General features: G+C 52.1%; 7 protein-coding genes and 1 non-coding gene across 8 annotated transcripts; 4 read left to right on the top strand and 4 right to left on the bottom strand.

The window, feature by feature from the left end:
• The first annotated feature begins 30 nt into the window (after positions 1 to 30).
• On the top strand, positions 31 to 2,446 carry BDR25DRAFT_269635 (DEAD-domain-containing protein). Its single transcript, XM_033687168.1, has 6 exons — positions 31 to 489; positions 575 to 629; positions 820 to 1,328; positions 1,379 to 1,739; positions 1,790 to 2,047; positions 2,098 to 2,446. The coding sequence occupies exons 1-6, from the start codon at positions 252 to 254 to the stop codon at positions 2,144 to 2,146; spliced, it is 1,470 nt and encodes a 489-aa protein (XP_033542813.1). The 5' UTR covers positions 31 to 251; the 3' UTR covers positions 2,147 to 2,446.
• Positions 2,266 to 3,360, bottom strand: BDR25DRAFT_396041 (uncharacterized protein; the record flags this gene model as incomplete). The annotated part of the gene is made up of 6 exons (XM_033698410.1): positions 3,247 to 3,360; positions 3,136 to 3,216; positions 2,938 to 3,066; positions 2,639 to 2,890; positions 2,489 to 2,597; positions 2,266 to 2,434 (listed from the first exon to the last, which is right to left on the bottom strand). The coding sequence occupies exons 1-6, from the start codon at positions 3,305 to 3,307 to the stop codon at positions 2,266 to 2,268; spliced, it is 801 nt and encodes a 266-aa protein (XP_033542812.1). The 5' UTR covers positions 3,308 to 3,360.
• A 2,300-nt stretch (positions 3,361 to 5,660) lies between these two features.
• BDR25DRAFT_318102 (uncharacterized protein) lies at positions 5,661 to 6,399 on the bottom strand (the record flags this gene model as incomplete). The annotated part of the gene is made up of 2 exons (XM_033691726.1): positions 5,661 to 5,906; positions 6,190 to 6,399. 2 exons carry the CDS (start codon positions 6,397 to 6,399, stop codon positions 5,661 to 5,663), a joined length of 456 nt encoding a protein of 151 aa, XP_033542811.1.
• A 274-nt stretch (positions 6,400 to 6,673) lies between these two features.
• On the top strand, positions 6,674 to 9,667 carry BDR25DRAFT_378236 (uncharacterized protein; the record flags this gene model as incomplete). The annotated part of the gene is made up of 5 exons (XM_033697532.1): positions 6,674 to 6,710; positions 6,891 to 7,011; positions 7,070 to 7,110; positions 7,164 to 7,596; positions 7,652 to 9,667. The coding sequence occupies 5 exons, from the start codon at positions 6,674 to 6,676 to the stop codon at positions 9,408 to 9,410; spliced, it is 2,391 nt and encodes a 796-aa protein (XP_033542810.1). The 3' UTR covers positions 9,411 to 9,667.
• Positions 9,668 to 10,700: 1,033 nt separating this feature from the next.
• Positions 10,701 to 12,962, top strand: BDR25DRAFT_294582 (uncharacterized protein). The gene is made up of 2 exons (XM_033688791.1): positions 10,701 to 11,212; positions 11,260 to 12,962. Exons 1-2 carry the CDS (start codon positions 10,768 to 10,770, stop codon positions 12,759 to 12,761), a joined length of 1,947 nt encoding a protein of 648 aa, XP_033542809.1. The 5' UTR covers positions 10,701 to 10,767; the 3' UTR covers positions 12,762 to 12,962.
• A 325-nt stretch (positions 12,963 to 13,287) lies between these two features.
• On the top strand, positions 13,288 to 13,361 carry BDR25DRAFT_t45. The gene has a single exon. It is a non-coding gene; the product is annotated as a tRNA-Lys (tRNA).
• A 506-nt stretch (positions 13,362 to 13,867) lies between these two features.
• On the bottom strand, positions 13,868 to 15,489 carry BDR25DRAFT_294579 (MFS general substrate transporter; the record flags this gene model as incomplete). Its single annotated transcript, XM_033688790.1, has 5 exons — positions 13,868 to 14,312; positions 14,421 to 14,580; positions 14,655 to 14,858; positions 14,963 to 15,336; positions 15,398 to 15,489. 5 exons carry the CDS (start codon positions 15,487 to 15,489, stop codon positions 13,868 to 13,870), a joined length of 1,275 nt encoding a protein of 424 aa, XP_033542808.1.
• Positions 15,490 to 15,963: 474 nt separating this feature from the next.
• BDR25DRAFT_294578 (tryptophan synthase beta subunit-like PLP-dependent enzyme) lies at positions 15,964 to 17,287 on the bottom strand (the record flags this gene model as incomplete). The annotated part of the gene is made up of 2 exons (XM_033688789.1): positions 16,837 to 17,287; positions 15,964 to 16,790 (listed from the first exon to the last, which is right to left on the bottom strand). The coding sequence occupies exons 1-2, from the start codon at positions 17,153 to 17,155 to the stop codon at positions 15,964 to 15,966; spliced, it is 1,146 nt and encodes a 381-aa protein (XP_033542807.1). The 5' UTR covers positions 17,156 to 17,287.
• Between the last annotated feature and the right edge of the window lie 560 nt (positions 17,288 to 17,847).

Below are 17,847 nucleotides of genomic sequence, written 5' to 3'. Positions count from 1 at the left end.
ACCTTTGCGACAGCTCCGCCTCGCCTCGCCTCCCCTCCCCTCCCCACCACAACTCCTCAGACTGTCTTATAGCACTGCTCTCAGGGCTCGAGACTTAAAAGCTAATCGGTTATATCGCAAAAGACATCTACGGTGCTCCTCTGGTATCCTGACGCCTACACTCCCTTTGTCTGCCAGCCTTGTTGACAGTGTCCCACCAAACCACCATCGACAAAGCTTTCCCTTCACCTTCTCTCGCAAATTCTACAACCATGTCTCACGAGGAAGACCTTATTGATTACTCCGACGAGGAGATCCAGCCCACCGAGACCCCTGCGAACGGCGCAGCCGCGGCCAACAACGCAGCCCAGGGCAGCCTCGCGCCTGGAGATGCCGGTGACAAGAAAGGCAGCTATGTCGGCATTCACACTACTGGATTCCGCGACTTCCTTCTGAAGAACGAACTTGTGCGCGCGATCACGGACTGCGGCTTCGAGCATCCATCCGAGGGTTAGTTCTACTCTTCCCCTCAGCCTTCCATTCCCCACAGTATCCGTCCATCTCCGCAGCACGTCGCGAGTACGAGCGAACTCAGCAAATCCACCGCCTGTTGCGAGCTACCATATCTTGCCATCTTCACTGCTGCGTCGGTGTTGCACAATACCTAGTATTCTGCTCGGTAATTGATTTCGGTGGTCATACACATGCGGTCATTACGAGCCATGTTGTTTCGAGACATTTAAAGTTGGTGGTTCAAGAAGGCGTTGTCTTTGTTTTGGTTAGATATGGTCAGCAGCTGGATACTCGGTCATGGTTTCGCTCCGACGACACGACTGCGAGATGGACGGCGCGCACCCCTCACCCTCCTCCTGCCGCCTCGTTTGTTCTGCCGCTTATAAGATTATTTTCTGACATGGTCTTTCTTCCTACAGTCCAGCAAGTCTGTATTCCACAAGCTATTCTGGGGAACGATGTTATTTGTCAAGCCAAGTCTGGACTCGGAAAGACTGCCGTTTTTGTTCTGGCAACTCTACAGCAGATGGACGAGAAGCCTGAGGTGGGAGTGACCACCGTCCTTGTTATGTGCCATACCCGTGAACTAGCATATCAGATTAACAACGAGTACGCCCGGTTCGCAAAATTCCTTCCGGACGTCAAAACCGCTGTGCTCTACGGTGGAATTCCCATCCAGAAGGATATTGAGATGCTCTCCAACCCGGAGACGCACCCTCACATCATTGTCGGCACTCCTGGACGTATCCATGCTCTGGTCCGTGAGAAGAAACTGCGTCTTGCTGGTCTCAAGCATTTCGTGCTTGACGAATGTGACAAGATGCTCGATCAGCCTGGTGGGTGTATTCGCCGATCTCTCTTTACTTACACTGACCTGTTGTTATAGACATGCGTCATGACGTTCAGGCAATCTTCCGCGCTACTCCTACTCACAAGCAGGTCATGATGTTCTCTGCCACCTTGGCCAAAGAAATCCGACCTGTCTGCATGAAGTTCATGCGTAACCCGCTCGAGATCTACGTGGATGACGAGAAAAAGCTCACCCTCCACGGTCTCCAGCAGTTCTATATCCAGCTGGATGAACGAGAGAAGAACCGGAAGCTTAATGACCTTCTGGACACTCTTGAATTCAACCAGGTCATTATCTTCGTTAAGTCTACTGTCCGCTGCGTTGAGCTTGACAAGCTCCTTCGCGAGTGCAATTTCCCCAGTACGGCAGTTCACGGCGGCCTTGACCAAGTTGAACGGTATTTGCGCCTTTCTTTCCTACTTTCCTCATTTGCTTACCCGCTTTCAGTATCAAGCGGTACAAAGAATTCAAGGAGTTCAACACCCGAATCTGCGTGTCGACTGACATCTTCGGTCGTGGCATTGATGTAGAGCGCATCAATGTTGCAATCAACTACGACATGCCGGAGAAAGCTGATCAATACCTTCACCGTGTCGGTCGTGCCGGTCGTTTCGGAACCAAGGGTCTCTCCATCTCCTTCGTTAGCAGCGACATGGACCAGGAGGTCCTGAAGACAATTGAAGAACGCTTCAGTGTTGCCCTTCCGTAAGTTCCCTGAGCTCACCTGTTATATCCTTGATGCTAATGAGGTATAGGGAATTTCCAGAGGAGGGTATCGATGCTGGGTCTTACATGAACAACTGAGAGGTCGGAAAGATGGGAGATCGCCAGAGGTAGTTTCTTCTTAACTTATCCACTACTCTCCACAACACACTACCTTGCCTTCGGGCTCACCACGAGCATGGTATTTGGTTCCTTTCATCTCACGGAAAAATGATATGCTTGGCGCCGGCGTGGGAGGATTGTGGATCTCGGATTCGAATCAGTTTTTTTCCCTTGTAATTTAGTGGCGGGCGTCGTGACTTCCTTTGGGTCGTCGGTTTCGCCGCCAGTTGAGTGATGGAAAATGGACTGAACAGAGCGACTGAATTGCTACGACAAGATTCTTGATGGCATGAGGTTTATGTGAATAACGTGATGTGATACAACATTATGAAGCTCTCATCTTTATCAATTGCCGTTCTGGACATTTGGAGATACGAGTCCTGTCGGACTCGGTTCTCACCCGAGGTTGTCTTGAGAATCAAGGCAATACCTACCTGTCCAGGACTCAAATCTTGGACATCTCAAATCCACTTCCAACGTCGTATTCACAAGAAACAGTCAGAACACGGCAGAGAAATGAGCCTATGAGCGAGCGGTGTGTATTATGATGCGTTTCGGCTGGAAAGCTGCCGCTCGAACAGGGGCGGGAATATACGGTATGCAGGTGCGATATGGAAGGGAAATCAAGATTTGGGTATCCGGATACTCCGGATCGCTGATATTTCATCCTGATTTTGACGCTGATTTCTGACCATTGGGAAAGGTGGGATTTAGGGCCTTTTTCTGGGCGTTAATTGTTGGGGGGGTTTTTATTATTATTATGGTTTAACCGGTGCAAAGGGAAGGTCGAGGATCTATCAGGGTTGAAGACTTGTTTTTGTGAGGATTGTAAGAGATTGGGGGTTGGAGATTAGGGTTAGCGGCGGGACAGACAGGAGGAGGATGGTGACGTTTTGTGGCTGTTTGCATAGGCGATGCACAAGCATTTTCCGGTAATCCGATTCATGGATCAGATAAAATCAATAGACTCGGGGATTCCAAAAGATAGGAAAATTCCATGGATGCAAGCAGAAAGGAAATTTGATATTTTTGCGGCGGCGGCGCCGCCACTGACATTTGCCGATGGGGCTTGAGTCAACCAAGCGGGCCGCCTTCGGTACTTAGGCGCCACATCACCTTAGAACGGAAAGCGTTCTTCATGGCTTACTGTTCAGGCTGGCAGCTGAAAATGGTTAGAGCGGGGAGCCTGAATTTTGTGATTTCTGGATAGTGATGATTGTTGAGATTTGCCTTTTGGGGGCGGTTGTGGATGGGGTTTAGGGCTTCGCGTTGTTAGCGATGTGGCAATTGGCAATATCATGGGCATGGCGAATTTTGATATTGCTATTCATAGCTGTCAGCGACGACAGATCTTCGTACCTGTTGGATTTTGCGCCTTTTGCCGATAGCTTGTTTTAAATTTCGCAATTTTTAAATTAGATTTGTAGGGCTAGGATCGTCGAATACGAGAAGTTCAAGATGGTTGGATGAGAGATTCGAGACTCGGAAATGGGGTTCGGTTTGGAAAAAGACGGCATTTGCAAATCTCCCATGTGTATTCAGCTATCCCATTGTGTGCGCGCGTATTTGGCTGTTCCTGACTTAAGAGCCTCATGGGTCAGGGTCACGATGAGACTCTACCTTGCCAATAGCGAACGGGCATTTGGTAAGTCCGCACTATTCGTGCGGTGTTTAGATCTCATTGAGGAAAGTTTAATATTGAAGGGGAGGGAAGGGTGGTGACAGACGCGTTGCAGACCCTGCGTGGCTCCCAGCCGAAGACGAAAGTGTCAAGAAAAGGTGTTGAAACGGTTTATGAAGGTACAGGTCTGGCACACGACGAGTACCTGACGGTTCGTGAGCTAGGTCGCCACGCTTGAGTGGAGAAGAGATGACAACGTTACCCCGGCTGACACAGAACGTTCGCCATTGTCTCCGCCTTGATAAGGCTGCTTGTTTGAATACAACAACGTGGGTAGTTAGGGTTTGTCCATTCAGCGTCGTGCGCTGTTGGTGTGTTAAATGCTAGCCTGAAATTACTAACAGCATATTCGCGCCTACTGCAGACCAGTAGCAGGGCAAGTTTGATCAATTAGACTTTTGGCTGGAATTTGAGAGGAGGGTAACAGGATGCAAGTTTCTGTCTTGAATTACCCCTGCCCCGTTCCACATAGGGGCAGTATCTCGGATGTAGAGATATCCGCAAGCCCTACTGGCCACAATTGACAAGTGGATTAGGGCATAACAAGCTTAGCGAAGCTTTGAATTCGCCTCCTGCTTCGGGTAGTAGACGATGCTTAGGTCGAGGTGTCAGTGGCAATGGTGAAGAGAGGTTGAATGGCGCTGAGGGTTGAGTTATGAAACAGATTTGGGGAGATCCAAATCGTGACTTGCTGTGGAGCTTGAGGCGGTGCGAAGGAAAGCTCCACTAAGCCACTCGCTTCGAGAAGACGGATCCTTCTGCAAACTAAAACAATCTGAAACACAAAGTTCTGCATGCAATCTTGAACGTGTCAGCGGAAAAAACAAGGCGACTGGCTTGGCATTGCGTCCAGTCCTGGGACGAGCAAATGGCAACATGCGATGTGCAGGCTGCTAGTGCAACGAACGGAAACCCAAGTCGATCTTGATGGCAAATGGTAAAATTACAGATGATGTCGGAAAGGCAGTCGAGGCAATAGCAAATCTATTATTACTCTGTGGGATGATAGGCTCTTCAACCTCAAACCTCGCCGCTGCCCTGCACCTTGGTTCAGTCGTGCGTAACAATGTATGTAGATGAACCCGATGTCACTCGTACACCGCGAGATATGCTATGGTGGTTGCCCCGCCCGGTGCTTCTGCGGTGCGGTAGGTTCCTGTAAGACCGCTCTCGAGTAGACTGCTCCACGGCTACGTATTCGTCGACGCAAGCAAGGCCCGGGACATGTACACTGCGGGTCTGGACGAGAAGTTTGGAAAAGGGGCTCCGGTATGGCCGGCCCCTCCTCATCGGGCGTGGCTGGGAGGCAGACTTTATCAAAATGAACAGCAGTTAACGTTAGCAGACCATGAACGGAACGTGTGCTTATTCTACTGAGCAGACGGATGGGAGGTGGCGGCCAGGGAGGGAGATTGGAGATTAAAACGGTCCTCTATCTGGTGGGCGGCTGGTGGCGCCATGGATAACAAGCTGCCGTTGCGACGGACATTTCCAATACTGCTTGTGCACGTCCCAATGGCGGTGATCTCTGCCCAGTGAATGAATTGGCGTCGCCGGGCGTGATGCCGCCAGAGAGGGTGCCAGCGCCTTGGCGCGGTCCACCAGAGCGCGACGTCAGACTTGAACTGCACAGCCGTTGGGATACGATTATTGGCCAGGCACGCCTTGGTGTTGGATGGGTGGATGCACTTTCAGCGTGACGCAAGAAAAGGAGAGCAGGATTCGAGGCCTCTGCTGCACGGGCGGACAAAGCGACGACGGAATGAGCAAGAAGCAAGTGGTGTAGCTTGCATTTTGTCTTTGCTAGGCCTGCTATCGTAGCGGTAGGCGACAAACGCCTCCTTCAGATCTCCTGAGTCGGCGGCGGTGGATCATCTCCCCATGACGGCGGACGAAGGCCACGCAAGCAGGGACCCCATTGATGCTCGCATGCAGAGGCGCTGATAGCGGATTCTCACACACCGGGTCTCGTATCGAAAGTCGCAGCACCTCATCTCTGATCAAGCTCTGCGATACTGTCGTCAGGAAGGTCAGATAGACGGGCATTGTGGCCAGCACCTGCCCACCCCGTCTACAGCTACTGCTGCTTAACAACAGCTGTTTTTGCAGCGCAAACAAAGCAGTGAGTGCTTGCATATGACGCCCACCCGCAGCCAGCCATGAAGCAGAGGATTCCAGAATAATAAATGAAGGAAGGCGATTCGGTGTCCAAGCGAGCGGGCCAGGAACCCAGCAGGAAGTCGAAGTGGCACGCACATCAAGGTGCAAGCGTTAGATAGCAGACGTATCAACCCTTCGCTCCTCTGCTGCTCTGGTTGCTCCGCCGTCTCCGCCAACTCACTTGCGCGCCATCTTGTTCCCTCTCCTCTCTCCCCTCCACCCGCTGTCCCCGCGTCGCCAGCATTCCACTCGCTTTGCTTCTGCTCTGTCGTGGGACCTGTGGCACGCTCGACTGTGCTTTCCGTGCGCTCCATCTTGCCTGTCCTGTGTCCTGCTTGGCCCAGCCGCCTTCCGCCTTCCCACTGGCTCCGGTGGTGCTTCTCGCGGCCATTGAACACAACTTTCTCGCTCTCCCACCTTCGCCTCTCTTTTATTGCCTGTTCCATGTCGACGCAGTGAATTGTCGCTCGACCGCCCGCACGCTCATTCCCGGAACCTATCTTAATCAATAATTACGCCGTCCGCCCCGTGCCGTCGCCAGACTGCTCTCGCTCGACCTGGCTACGCGGCTCTCGACGCCAAACTTTTGGCTCTCCTCACCACCCACCCTCCTCTCTTCAACTGCCACGTCCGCCCGACACCAGCACCTCTGATCAGCACCCGCCATGGCTCCTGCGGTCCCCAGACTGCGAATTCTCTCAGGTGTGTCCTTGCAAGCTCTCTATCATATTTATCACACGACAATGGCTCGCCGGCTCGTGACGATTGCTCGTCCACGCCTGCCACAACCAAGCTTTTCTCCCACGTTTTGCTCCTTCCACATCCGTTGCCGTGTCCCTCTTCCTGTCTGAGTTGCTCAATTGCTGACCTCACCGCGTGCAGTTGGCGGCAACGCTGTGTCGGCCTTCTTATCGTGGCGGCTCCAAGCTACCAACGCCTGCGACGTGACGCTTGTGTGGAAGTCCGGATATGAAAGCGTGGCCCAGTACGGCATCAGCTTCAAGTGCGTCCCTCGCTATCAGTTACCCCGAGAGACGTTGTGGCTAACCGTTGCTATCTAGATCCGCTCTGTACGGTAATGAACGCTTCAAGCCATATTCAGGTATGCGGTCACCCAACCCTCTGTATCCGACCCTCTGAACTAACAGTTCGCAGTGGTCCGATCCCCCGAAGACGCTGCACATTCTTCCAAACAGCCATTCGACTATGTCCTCCTTTGCGTGAAGGCCCTCCCCGACGTATACGATATCGCCAACATCATCGAATCCGTGGTCTCGCCGCAACACACCTGCATCCTTATGAACACTACGCACAGTCTAGGAGTCGAATCATATCTCGAACAACGGTTTCCGACGAATGTAGTATTGTCACTAGTTTCGGGGGCAGAGATATCGCAGCTTGGGGCCAGCGAGTTTGAACACAAGGGAGCGACCGACATTTGGGTCGGCCCCGCAAACAAGAACAGCAACATCCCAGCACAAATCCAGGCTGATATGGCAGATGCTCTTGCGATGACGCTGAGCTCTGGTCAGGTTGACTGCAAAGTGTCTCCCAACATCCGCCAGCAACAGTACGAGCGAATGATTGGGTACGTCACTTTTTCGTCTCATAATACGAGGGGCTTACGCTAACGCTTTTTGTAGTGCAATTGCTTTCCAGCCGGCCAGTGTCCTCTTCGAAACACCGAACCACGCCGAATTGCTGGAGAAAGTCGGTGTCCGGGCCCTCGTCACCGGCATAATAGATGAATTGTTGGCTCTTGCAAACGCCCAAGGCTGCTCATTCCCGTCAGACTTTCGGGAAACCACGATTCAAACAATGACCCAACGTCAGGAGACCAACAGCACGATGTACCTGGACTTTGAGGCCAGACGGCCAATGGAGATTGAAACGTATCTTGGATCACCCCTGAAACTTGCCCAGGAAAACAGCGTCCCTGTACCCCGCATCGAGACACTCTATGCTATGCTTCATCACATCAATATTGCGAACCGGAACAAACCAACGACACTACCCAATCCTTCCCCTTCAAACGGAGCAGCGCCACCGCAACCACCGCCACGGTTGTCCTCGGCCCCTTTGCCGAGAGGCCCAGGCGGGCCGATGATGAATGGAAACGGGCCAATGATAAAGGGGGGCCCTCGTCCGAGAAGCAGGGCTCCATCGATAACCGGGGTACCGCCCATGATGCGTCGAGGCCCACCACCAGGTCAGATGAATGGATACCCACCGAGGCAGATGAACGGTTACCCCCCTGGGGGCCCTGGGCCACGACGACCCTCGTTTGACGAAAATAATCTCGAAGAATTCAGCCACTTGATGCTGTACGACAACATGGCTGACGATGGGCAAGCTAATGGCGGTGGATATGAACACGGAGGAGCGTCCTCGAACGATCTTGCTCTCCGAGAACGAGAGCTTATGCTTCGACAAAAAGAGCTCCAGCTTCGAGAGCAAGAGTTTAACATGCGTCGAGGCCCACGTAGGGGCCCTCCTCCGCCTCCTTCGCACATGGGTGGTTTTGACGAAGACGAGGATGAGGATGATTATTTTGATCCCATGGCTTCACGTGGCCCTGGGCCGATGATTGATCCTGACAACTTCGACATGATGAGCGTTACATCCCGCCGCAATCGCAAGGTGCCGAGTGCAAGCCAGATCCGCAAAAACCCGGAGCTTGGAGGTCTTGGTGGGCCACCTCCAGGTCCAGGAGGAGGCCAGCGCTCAAGGAACCCCTTCCGACCTGGAATGAACAAGAACCGCACGAGCGCGAGATTGATGCAGGATGTTCCAGGTCTTCATGATTCGATCATGAACAACCCCCTAATGGGCTATTCTTCAAACCGATACGGTAATGTTGATCGTGGGGAGATGGGTCAACAATCGAGAGCAAACTCACTAACCACAGCACGCCTGGATGAGCTTCAACAGGGTGGTAGCTATGGTGCATATCCTCCAATGAACCGACGAACGAGCCAGTCCCCAGGCAATCCTCTCAGCCCTGGGCCGCGACCTGTTGGGAGACCGTCTCCACCAAACGGCTACCCTCCGAATGGAATACCTCCGAATGGTATGCCACCGAATGGTATGCCTCCGAATGGTATGCCTCCGAATGGAGTGCAACCTAATGGCCGTCCGTCCCCTCCTGGGATGAGACAGCCGGTTCCACGACATCCACCCGGTCATGGTAATGCAGTGGCACCGCAACAAGTTGAACAACATGCTGGGGTGAGCAACCTTTACCCGCCCAAGTCTCGTCCTCAAGTGCGCAGTCTGACTGGAAGTGCGAGCGCTAGCGCGGGGAGTGGTAGTAGTGGCGCCAGCGCTCAACTAGATTCGGAGAACTCTGCGCACAGCAGCCAGAGTAGCCTAGGACCTCGTCCTCCTATCGGCGTTCGGTAATAGAGGAGATCTGTTTCATATCGCATCTGCGGCATTCGAATTGGAGTATGTTGGGAGTTTGCATCGACACCGTTTTTCGATTCCGGCGACATTGACGAAATCATCCATCTACTGGTCTGAAAGCTGGCGGTTCCGTGCCACCGACATGTCTTTCTTCTCCGGGTTTCCCTTTCTGCTGTTGACGGCAGCTATCCATCCCTGACCCTGGCTACACATCTTCTCTTCTCAATCACGAATAGGCACGGATCTTTGTTAGACCTCGACGGGCAGTAATGAGGAGGGCCGAGATACCTTTTACGAGCTGCCAATGGGACCGGGATTTGGATTCTCATTGGCAGGTAATTAATGATGAACATTAGAGGGGGGGCTCACGGAGGACATTTTGGCACGTACACCGACCTGCTTTCTTTCAGGTTTTCCTTTTGGTCTCTTATCGTACATACTGTAGACGTACTAACGGCGACGTCTCCTTGCTTCAGACTGGCGCCCGCTAATTATGGCTGCATGGGTTGCGCAGTGGGGTTGGGTCGGGTCTTCCTGTTAGCCTTTTCGATACATGTACATGTCTTTTGGCTTTCTGCGGCTTGTGAAGGATTTTGGGGGGAAAGGGCGTGGAGGCAGTTCTGCGCGATCCTGTGTTGGTTTGGCGACCGACAAAGTCTGTACTATCTACCTATTCCTTTGCGGAGACGACGAAAAGTAGTGCTTTAGAGCGGTGAGGTTTAGGGGAGAGCGAGCGAGGTGCAGCAGGAGAACCAGAGGAGACAATTCTGTAGTAAAGCATACATAGTTTAGCGTGAAACAAAAGAAGCGTTCCTTTGCATACTACAACGACGGGACTGCGTGAACTCATGTGACGAGAGGGCATTATCGCGTATTGGACGCTGACAGGGCCGCTGACGGGGCCGTTGAGGGTACCCACTGCCCGCCGAATCATGGCGGGATGCCGACAGAATGGTCCCCAGTCTGGGGATGTTCAGCCGCCGACGTAACCAGTTTTTGCGGAGAAGGCTAATGGCTCGATGGTTAGGATTGCGGGCGGGGGAGGGGGGTTTGATACGGAGGTGTGTTTCTCTTACAAGCCCCCTCCCGTTTCAATTGCCCTCCTTGCCCACGCCGCGACGCTAGAGTGTCGCGCAGCGGACGTCCTTATGTGCAATGCCCCCAATTGCAGAGCTCTGTGATTGTGCCTCATGCCCGGAGTTGACGCCCAACGCAATCGGTCGAATACGAAAATTCGGTCACTACTGCATGCGCATAGAATTGCATAGTACATCCCTCAACACGGACCCTTGGTAGGCTCACCACCAGCCCGTCCCCCCCGGTGACTGACCCCGCCGACCAAAGGAGGGCCTTGATGAAGACCAGCCTTGCCAACTGCTCTGCGGGTCCCTCTTCTCGCGCCCGCTCAGCTCGCTCGCGGCGACATAGCACCGCACAGTCTGAGACCCGCCTGCCCCCGTCGCTCTCGACCCATCACCTGTTCGGCGTGGTGATTGTGCTGCTCGTCCTCACGGTCCAGCTGCTTGTCCCCCGCCTACCTCACGAGATCCTGCAGTATTTCTCGCCAAAGCAGCATTGGCGTGTTACATCGCCGAGCGTCCCTCTCCACAGTCCCACCCTTCATAAGAGCCCTCCGACCTGTCCGCGGCCGCCACAGCACGTCGAGTTTGCAGGCACATTCAACACAGACACTGAACGCAGCATGGCGCTTGCAGAGCAGGCTAAGCGGGTCGCCGCCGAGTTTGAGTTTGGGCAAGAGGACGTCAGGAAGGCTGTCAAGGAGTTTATACGCGAGATGAGTAAGTTCCATGACCTACCTGGGAATTAACGTACTAATGTTCCGCAGACGAGGGTCTCGAGAGGGATGGAACGGAGTTGAGCCAGATTCCCACATACGTCACCGCTGTACCCAATGGAACTGAGAAGGGTCTCTACATGGCCGTTGACCTAGGCGGGACCAACTTCCGTGTCTGTTCAATTCAATTGCATGGTAACACCACCTTCTCCCTCACCCAGAGCAAGGTCGCCATCCCTCGGGAGCTCATGGTTGCGAAGACGGCCAAAGAACTGTTCTCCTTCCTAGCCAAGCAGATCGAGATCTTCCTCAAGACGCACCATGAAGAACACTACTTCTCACACATTCGGCGCCGGAAAACGGGGGATCGCATAAACGAGGAAGAAATATTCAACTTGGGCTTTACTTTCTCCTTCCCAGTACATCAGATTGGAATCAATAAAGGCTTGCTGATGCGTTGGACAAAGGGCTTCGATATCCAGGATGCCGTCGGCAAGGACGTCTGCGCTCTACTTCAGGCGGAGATTGACGAGCTGCATCTCCCGGTTCGAGTCGCGGCTTTGGTCAATGATACTGTGGGGACGCTCATGGCTCGGTCATACACTTCTCCCGGCAAGACTGGCACTCTTTTGGGTGCCATCTTTGGGACCGGAACTAACGGTGCCTACGTGGAGAAATTAGATAAACTCACTAAACTCACCAACAACCAAAAAGCAGGAGACTACGACAAGTCTACGGGTGAGATGGTCGTCAACACCGAATGGGGTTCCTTCGACAACTCCCTCCGCACGCTTCCAAACACTCCATACGACATCGAGCTCGACGCCAAATCCGTGAATCCCGGTATCCAGATGTTCGAAAAACGAGTCTCAGGCATGTTCCTTGGTGAAGTTCTCCGTCTTGCCCTTGTCGGGCTCCTCGAGGACCCCTCAATCCCACTTTTCAGGGACGAGAACTCAGCCCAAAATGACGTCCACAGCACCACGCAGATCCACGAGGGCAGCGGGTTGTGGAAGCAGTGGGGGATCGATACCAGTTTCTTGAGCATTTGCGCCGGCGACCACAGCCCCGGGTACAGAATGACAAGGCAGACCTTGGACAAGGACTATGGCATCTCTGCCGTGAGCGCTGAGGATGCGGAAGCGGTACGCGTAATCGCTGCTGCTGTTGGACGACGTGCAGCTCGTCTCTCGGCCGTCGCTATTGCCGCTATTATTATCGAGACTGGGCGACTAAATGCTTCTTCTACTACTGGAACGGCAACCACAGAAAAGAAAGCTGGCGTTGAGCTGCCGAGAGGAGATTTCGATTCAGCTGGTCGAGGAGAGGTGCCGGAAGAAGACGTAATTGATATCGGCGTTGATGGGTCGCTGGTAGAATTTTACCCTGGTTTCGAAGACCATGTTAGACAGGCACTAAGGGAAGTCGAGGAGATTGGCGAGGCTGGAGAGAAGAGGATCCGTATTGGCATTGCGAAAGATGGGTCTGGTGTTGGTGCAGCGCTGATTGCGCTTGTCGCGGGGAAGGCGGTGCATGATTCGGATAGCGAGTGAAGTTTCTCCTTCTTCCAAGACGAAATAATATTTGGGCCGAGAATAGGGTTGGGTAGATGCTGCAAACTTGGGGAATGTATATGAATGGTATGGTTGAGATTTGAAAGATCGACGAACGGATGGGTGGGAGTATTTTTGGCTTGACCTATTTGTGTAGTTAGGGTGTTTGCAAAATCTTGCTTCTTGTAACTCCTTTTCGGCAGAAATCTCAACGATTCCAGAGAAAGAAAGTACCACGTGCATGCGAGACTACATATATGCTGGTCGTGTGAGAGTCAGGGGGGTAGCAACACCACCCTGAAGCTCGCGAATTCTCCGATTCCGATCGTCATGTTCCGATATTGCCGCCCCCATTCCCATTACTCATCCCCCCACTCTAGGCTACCGGATAAGACACCCCACCCACTTTCCTTTCTCTCCCCTCTAGCAAATCTGCTACCAAAATTTCTGGAGTCAAAAATATAGGTATATATTCAATTATTTCTTAAATTTGGTAAATTCTCCCATTGAAAGATGATGTGAAAAAGCCCGGCTGGCACAATTGGTTAGCGCGTGAGACTTTTAATCTCAAGGCTCTGGGTTCGAGTCCCAGGTCGGGCGGTGTTTTTTTTGCTGAGAGGAAATCTACATATTTGGTAGTTGGAGCGTTGGGTACAAGAAGGGTGAGTGGCTTTTGTAAGATTGAAGGAGATTATTCTGAGGCTTTTGAGGAGGTGTTTTTTTTTTGGGATTCCTCGACGGGAAGAAGTGTACAGGTTGCATGTAATAAAGACACAGGCGCGATGGAGGGTTGTATTCGTTAAGTTGGGCTTGTCTGTTTGTTTTGTCATTTTTTCTTGAAGACAAGCTTTCCATCTAATCTCGATACATTGCAAACTTGTACATATATGAACGTCAGAGCCCCATAACCGTTAATGGCGAGAGCCGTCATCCATACTCCACCAACTGTCTCTCCACGGGCTTGAATGAGAAGAGAGAGTTCTGAGATTCTTCGAAAATATCTCATGTTGATAATCGTCTTCAGAATTTACTTATTCTCAGTTACACTAGTACTCGTCCCAAATCGGCCCAATTGATAACAACAGCAGTCCATTATACATCTCACATCACAACTTAACTCTCCAATTCCAACCCACTCTGACCCACCTTGCCACTCCCATCAGCCCCGTACTCATCAACAATACCACACCAGCCACAAACCACGCACCTTGCCACCTCGCCATAACATCTCCAACATCTACACCCAGTCCCACACCCCCCTCCCGAACCATTCCACCTCCAGCCCTTCTCGCCGCCCCCGCAATCGGATTTCCGACCAATGCGCCTACCGCTGCAACAGTATATCCCATGCCCATCCTAGTCCCGTACTCGGATTTGTTGGTCGTGAGATTAGCGATGGTGACGGCCGGCAGGGAGACCAGACCGCCGGTTACGAAACAGTATGTTGCAGAGATGGCGATTAGGCCAGAGAGGGTGTGGACGAAGCGCCAGAGGAAGAGGAGGAGGGAAGTGGCGAGACAGCAGGGTATTAGGATTGTGATACCGCCGTACCTAAGGATGAGTTAGCTAGAAAATATAGGTTGATGGAAGGGAAGAAGAGAGACATGTATGTAAGGAGATTGGTTGCAAATGATAACGGATGGGGACGGCGTATCTTACATGTCTGCGAGGTAGTTATACGGAAACCGCCCAAAGAATGTCGCAGCATTCATAATGCTAATGACGTTAAACGTCATATCTTCATCAATTCCCAATTCCAACGCATACTTTTGAATATAAAAGTACGGAACATAAACCCCGGCAACCATGAATGCGTAGGCTATAAGATCATCAGCCAATTAGCCCTCATCCTAGAAGCTCCAAAGGACAGAGGGGAGGACGAGGGAGCCCTACCGAGGATAAAAAGTGTATATGCAGTATCGCGTAGAAAGCTCGCTTTAAAAAACGCAGCATGTTTCTTGCGCCTTGTGAGAGGTTTCAAGACCACAATGCTCAGAAGCAGTGTAGTTAGGATAACGAAGGCCAGGATGCGGACTGCCCAGGAGAATCCGACAGATTGGAAGAGCTCGCGCATCATCAGGGGATATACGACGCCAGCTGTAGTAAAGAGTTAGCAACCAGGCATTCAGTCCAGCAATCGACTCCAGTCTCGCCGCAGCGCCATGGGGAAACGGGAAATGAAGGCTGCTCTTTGCACTCACCCACACTACTACCCGTGCTCACAATCCCTGCGGCTAGCATCCTCCTCTTAGTAAAATAAAATGGAATCACGGCCGCGCTGGTAAAAGCCAAAATTCCACTCCCTATCCCAACGCACACGCCCTGCGCGAGGAGGAGCTGCCACTGCGTCTCACAAAGACTCGTCATGAACATCCCAACAACCTCGAAGGACATGCCGATGACAATTACGGCCCGGATGTATCCAGCGTCTAAGAACCAGCCTGCGAAAACGCCGATGAAGAGCGTGAGGAAGAGTTGCAAAGAGCCAATCCATGATATGGACGAAGGACTGGTGGTAGGGAGTTTGGTATCGGTGTAGTATGTTTCGAAGATGGCGAAGGAGTTTGTTAGACCCCTTTAAGAATGCGTAAGTAGGAGTAGAAATTGTGTGTTGATTGGGGATTGAGTTTGCTGACCATGTGTTCATGAAGAGCAGCCAACATCCGAAAACTTGGAGCCATGCTGTCGCCCCTCCATCCTGTCTGATCTCGTACTCATTGCTTTCCATATACAATCTGGCCTCTAGTAGTTCGTCAACTACCAGAGGGTTTTTTGGTTTAATACTTTCTCCTTCAGGTTGTTTCTTCTCCATCTTGGTGTATGCCCGAGTTGTGCGTCCTCGATAATCCTCGGGACTGAGATGAATATAAGAGACATGCTAAAACAAGATCTGAAAAACGTTCTCATCGCGAGCCCTAATTCTAAGCCGGTGGCGCTGAACTACCACCGAGATACACATCAATCCTATACTTCAATTGAGCTTAGTGATTTGGCGAACTACTTCTGCACGTTGGTGGCGTAGGCTCACGCTCGAGAACACCATAACGCATATCCATGCAAATCAATCAATCCTGGCAAGTAGATTGCCTATCTCGGTAGTCAGATTACCTCATTCAACATGACCCTATAGTTATCCCGATCTTAGATATGTCAGCCGTCAGGCCCACCTCGTGATAGAAACCGCTACGCGTATTGCTCGATCCTACAGTGAACTTTCTCTCTCCAGATTCTGGACCCCAACGATAGACACTCCCGGCAGAACTGTCAGGAGCTCTTCCTCGCTGATGTTGCATCCGGTGAAAACGACTCCAACTCGTACGAGTCTCCTTTCCTTGGCTATTCGCTGGTGGAAGGTGGTGTTGAATAGGGCCACCGCTAGGGGCACAGCAGCACTCGGCTCAATGATGAAGCCGAATGTGTCAATCGCGAGTCGAAGTGCCTCCCTAATCTGTGATTCGGTTGCGGTAAAAACCAGGTCCACATTCTCTCGGCACTTGATTAGTTCCCAATTGGCCTCGCCAGTCAGCGAGCGCAGACCATCAGCAATCGTAGGACCTTGTCCCATACCGACGTTACGCGCACCCTTACGTAGACCTTCAGCTAAACCGGCTCCACCCTTCTCTGGCTCTGCGCCGAACACCGCTACGCCCTGGGGTTTGCATACAGCCGCGGCCCCGACAAGCAGGCCGCCTCCTCCACTGGGAACGATGACTGCGTCGAGGGGACTGTGTCCCATGTCTGTTACCTGACGCAGGAACTCCCCAACTAGTGTCGCCTGACCAAGAGCAATGTTGAGATGATCCGCAGGAGGCACAAGAGTTGCTCCAGTTGACTTTTGGACTTTGGAGGCCAGGAGAACGCGTGCCTCCGGTGACGTGCCAGATATAAGGACTTTCGCGCCGTACTTCTTTGCCGCGTCGATCTTCTTGCTCGAGCAGTTCTCTGGAACCACGACGTATGCTGGAACCGGGATATTTCGCTCTTCGGATGCTAACTGGGCTGCACGGGCTACTGCTTGAGCATGGTTCCCTCTCGAAACGTTAGGGGAATAGCAGAAAATGTGAAGAAGGCTCACCTGTGCTATATGCCACTACTCCTTTTGAGAGTTCGTGGTCTTCAAGCTTTGCTAGAAAGTGAATGGCGCCACGAAATTTGAAGGACCCGGTACACTGAAAGTTCTCGCATTTGAAGTAGAGCTCGATACTTGGTCTGAGAGGAACATCATTCGGAGGTTCTGGTAGATTCGACGACGCGTATTCCGATAACAATTTAGAAGTCTTAGTTGGGGTTTCCACGATTTTGTGAGTGATCAAGCGGCCCGCTTTCTCAACGTCTTGACCAGAGGGAAGCTCGTAGAATGACATATTCGTTGATAGCATTTTCGGCCGCCGCATCGAGCTTCAGGCCAGATACCTTTTGCTTTTGGTCGCAAAAGATCAGCTCCAAGCTTACGCATAGCAGCGGTAATACAGGGCGTCTTATGTTCGGGACCCAAGATAATCAAGACAATTACACACCAGCGCGTGGGACCTCGCCAACTGGATCCATGTCTCATACGCCGCTGGAGGGAATAGAAAATTTCATGCCTTTCATTGGCTCACTGCTTCTACTATCCATAAGAAATGTAGATCTTATATCTGTACCCGAAGCCTGGCATGTGTCCAAATTGCAGCTCTCGGCAAGGCACGGCGCGCTTTGCCGGCCTTAATACTTGCGGCGGTCTTGGATATGCTGCAGAAAGCCTATTGTACCCATATAGAATTAGTCCGGATTACTTGTGATACTGGTTTGGGATGCTTTTAGTTTGAAAAGACAAGCTTACCAGTGGAGGGCGAACCAGGGGCGCCTACTGATGGTGCTCTGGTGAAGCACCCCAGGATATTTAACTGCCTTCTCTTTTGGTCAGTTTCATGCTTTACCTAGACGTGCCGGGGACTACCCGACCTGATACTTTCCTCTCCACTCCCCTTGGCTCCCTCACATACTTTATTGGCCTTTTCTTATTCCGCAGCATCTTCTTCAGCGTGCAGTCTGCTTCCTGTAAACCTCATGGACTCTTTTTATCCTTTCTCTCTCCCGACTTCTT

This window comes from Lindgomyces ingoldianus (genome assembly GCF_010093535.1).
Source record: "Lindgomyces ingoldianus strain ATCC 200398 unplaced genomic scaffold BDR25scaffold_36, whole genome shotgun sequence".
Taxonomy (NCBI): Eukaryota; Fungi; Ascomycota; class Dothideomycetes; order Pleosporales; family Lindgomycetaceae; genus Lindgomyces; species Lindgomyces ingoldianus.
This window is presented reverse-complemented; position numbering and strand designations above follow the sequence as displayed.

Excerpts from the sequence above, each read along its gene's own strand:
- BDR25DRAFT_294582 (XM_033688791.1), top strand. The coding sequence starts at position 10,768 with ATGAAGACCAGCCTTGCCAACTGCTCTGCGGGTCCCTCTTCTCGCGCC. Across the intron at positions 11,213-11,259 it reads GGAGTTTATACGCGAGATGA|ACGAGGGTCTCGAGAGGGAT; the intron begins GTAAGTTCCATG and ends AATGTTCCGCAG.
- BDR25DRAFT_269635 (XM_033687168.1), top strand. The coding sequence starts at position 252 with ATGTCTCACGAGGAAGACCTTATTGATTACTCCGACGAGGAGATCCAG. Across the intron at positions 1,329-1,378 it reads CAAGATGCTCGATCAGCCTG|ACATGCGTCATGACGTTCAG; the intron begins GTGGGTGTATTC and ends CTGTTGTTATAG. Across the intron at positions 1,740-1,789 it reads GGCCTTGACCAAGTTGAACG|TATCAAGCGGTACAAAGAAT; the intron begins GTATTTGCGCCT and ends ACCCGCTTTCAG.